Source organism: Buceros rhinoceros, unplaced genomic scaffold, assembly GCF_000710305.1.
Source record: "Buceros rhinoceros silvestris isolate BGI_N320 unplaced genomic scaffold, ASM71030v1 scaffold30948, whole genome shotgun sequence".
NCBI classification, from domain to species: Eukaryota; Metazoa; Chordata; class Aves; order Bucerotiformes; family Bucerotidae; genus Buceros; species Buceros rhinoceros.
The window spans coordinates 338-3,525 of NW_010426793.1; the positions used below are offsets into that span (position 1 = coordinate 338).

At 56.8% G+C, this 3,188-nt stretch overlaps 1 protein-coding gene across 1 annotated transcript in view; it reads right to left on the minus strand.

The window, feature by feature from the left end:
• Positions 1-377: 377 nt before the first annotated feature.
• The window catches only part of LOC104498293 (SPRY domain-containing SOCS box protein 3-like), a gene marked incomplete at its 3' end in the record, with an annotated part of 3,722 nt that continues 911 nt past the window's right edge, over positions 378-3,188 (minus strand). Inside the window, exons 3-6 of the mRNA XM_010141649.1 lie at positions 2,680-2,707; positions 1,924-1,957; positions 1,375-1,552; positions 378-565 (exon numbers count right to left, since the gene is read on the minus strand). Coding sequence (XP_010139951.1) covers positions 378-565; positions 1,375-1,552; positions 1,924-1,957; positions 2,680-2,707 — 428 coding nt within the window. The remainder of the gene's footprint in view (positions 566-1,374; positions 1,553-1,923; positions 1,958-2,679; positions 2,708-3,188) is intronic.

Below are 3,188 nucleotides of genomic sequence, written 5' to 3' on the forward strand. Positions count from 1 at the left end.
TTACTGAAGCCATGTGGGCTGTTACCAATCTCCTCTTTACTTCCTGTGAGCTCCAGCAGTTTCCAAAAGGATCTGCTTCACGATCGTGCTCTGCACAGAGGTGCAGCTGACCAGCCTGGGTTTACATTTCCCCTTTTTCAGTCAGGGGAACTTCACCAAACTGCCACAGCTTCTCACACAGGATGGCTAATGGCTCAGCAACTTCATCTGACACTTCCCTCGGGACCTGCGAATGCATCTCATGAGGTCCCACGGACTTGTGCACCTTCAGGTTCCTTAGATGGTCTCAAACCTGATCTCCTCCTACAGCAGGTGGTTCTTCATTCTTCCAACTCCCTGTTCAAAGAATCCCAGGCGTTTCTGCATGCCCCACATACCATGTCTGTGCCGTAGACTGGGGAGGTCATCTTGATCTCCCAGAAGTGCTGCCCGTCCACCAGCTCCTTGTTGCCGCGGATGGCGGCGGTGCCGCAGCTGTACTCCGTGTGGAAGTTCACCTTGCGGTTGTCGCAGGTCAGCAGGGTGGCTGTCGACTTATTCAGGTCGTCCCACACCCAGTCGAAATCTGTTCAGGAAGCACAGAGGGGACAAGGATGGGCTCAGGCCCTCAGGGAGCCATCCCCCAGGCAAACATTTGTTCTGAAGGCCTGCTGGGGACTATATATATATTTTTTTTTTACTGTTTTAAGAGCTGTGCATATTGGAGAGTTGTTTGAGGCCCGATTTGTTCTGCAGTGTCCCACCAGGAGTGGTTCAGTGCTCTGAACCTGAAGCTGCCAGTGTTAACCAGTTCCCACTTTCTCTAACACAAGCCACTGAGATGCTGTGGTAAATCTCCATCCTTGGAGATCTCCAGAACTCCACAGGACAAGGCCCTGAGCAGCGTGATCTACCGCTGAAGCCGGATGTTCTTTGAGCAGGGGTAGGACTAACGACCTTCTGAGGTCACTTAAGTAATGCCTGGATTGATTCTTGCTTCCTTTCTTCCTATGCTTCCCACAGGCTCTTTCTCAGCCAGCCCAAGCCCAGCCTGTGCCTCCCTCTCCCCGGGCTCCACGCACACCCCGTCAGCCAGGCCAGCATCAGCAGGCTGTGACCACAAGGCGCCGTTTCACTGGTGGCCTAAGCTGGATTTGAAAGCAGGCCCCTGGATGTGAACTCCGATGCATTAACGAGTTCAGCACTTAAGCCCTTGAAACAGTGCAGGAGCCGCATGCTCGTCATCCTCCTACAGCCTGTGTGGCCTCAAGAGGTAAACCAAGGAGCACACACACTGGGGCAGAGATGAGGGAAAGGACCTGTGCAGGGGTCATCTTGAACCCCACCTCGAACCGCAAAGGGCCACGGCAGGCTCCTGGGGAGACCCTTCCTTACATTCGTCCTCCTCGCCGCAGCGGCAGTCCTTGACACGGTGCAGGGCGTGCAGGCTGGAGCAGTAAGGCACTTCACTCTGGTTCTCACAGTTGCAGTAGGACTCTCCAGTCACAGGGATGGCGCTTGGGATGGAGGGGGAGAGGGAGGAAAACTCCGGCTCCGAATCGGAGTCGCTGTGCTGCCGGAGAGAGCAGAGGAGTGGTCACTACTAAACCACCCTGGCTCGGGGAGCTGGGCTGGGGGAGGTCTGTGAGGTCTCAGGCACCGCAGAGCTGCGCAGGGTGGGTCCCAGGACCATGCCAGAGCTGCATCATAAAATCGTAGACTCATGGACCAGTTTGGGTGGGAAGGGACCTTCAAAGCTCAGCCAGTCCAACCCCCTGCAGGGAGCAGGGACATTTGCACCCAGAGCAGGGGGCTCAGAGCACCAAGGAACAACCTGACCTGGGATGGGGCCAGGGGTGGGGCTGCTCCCACCTCTTGGGGCAGCCTGTGCCAGAGTCTCCCCACCCTCAGCATCAAACAGTTCCTCCTTCTCTCTGCTCTGACTCTCCCTCTGTCAGTGGAACCATCACCCCTTGTCCTGTCCCCACAGTCCCTGCTCAACAGCCCCTCCCCAGCTCTCGCACAGCCCCTTGCAGCACTGACAGGCTGCACTCAGGTTTCCCCGCAGCCTCCCCCTCCCCAGCTCTCTGACAGCCCCTTGCAGCACTGACAGGCCGCACTCAGGTCTCCCCGCAGCCTCCTCTGCTCCAGGCTGAAGCCCCCCAGCTCTCTCCCCTCTCCTCCCAGCAGAGGGTTCCAGCCTCTCCATGCCCCAGCATGAGCTGTGCCAACACACCGCCCTGCGCTGGGACCTGGCCAGCATCTGTCTGAGCTGCAGAGACCTATCGGCACTAGGCACTGTATGATACAGGTATGTTCTTTGTGCCTTCCAGGAGGAGCAAGCAGTGTGACAGCCAAGGTCTTTAAAACACGCATTTTAAAGCTAAAAACTCTGTGCTAAAGCAACAGTTTTCAATGAGCAGGTTCCAGCCAGCTGGAGAGCCCAGCCTTGGGGTCACGAAGCAGAGCACAGGGCTGGAAACCACCGCTCTGGAGGAGAAGGGACAGGAGAGCAGGCAGGGGAGAGGGCAGGACCAGTTCAGCTCCTCCTGCAGCACTGCAGACAGGCCCACGGGGAACCTACAGAAGGATTAGGCGGCTTTTGTTTGCTTTCCTTCACGAACACAAAAGCTTGGTCTGCTATTCCCCAGCGCCAGGAGACCAAAGCGTCCCTACAATGGACACTGCGAGAGTCAAAGCCCCGTCTCGCTCCCGAGGCTACGGGAGGCTCAGTGCTGCCTAACGGAGTCTTTTACCACGGACTGAAGAGAGTTACTCTGGGTTTACACGCTGGTCACTGGTCAGGTGTCCCTGCTCATCGTTCACCTGCAGGGCACTTTGTAAGTGCCTTTTTTTAAAGACAAAAATCCTTTAAACTCATCTTCTTGTAGCTGTGTAAGACAGTGGGACTGGAAATGGCTCGGGCTCCCTGATGTACTGCCCACCCTCCTTCTCTAGCCTGCACACCGAAACGCTGACTCCTGTCTTCCATTGGCCCTTTCTAACCACCACTACCCAGAAATCCAGCCACTGCCGGTCCTGCAGACCACAGAGCTGCTCAGGCTGCAGAGACACGGCTCGTTTTCCAGCATCGCAGGGCCTGGCTTTAGCTGCCGTGCTCTGGCGGTGGCCTCGGAAGGCTTAGCCCAGCTCTGAATCTCCTGGAGCCGTTCCCTGCATCCCCACTGCTGAGCAAGGAACTGAACTCG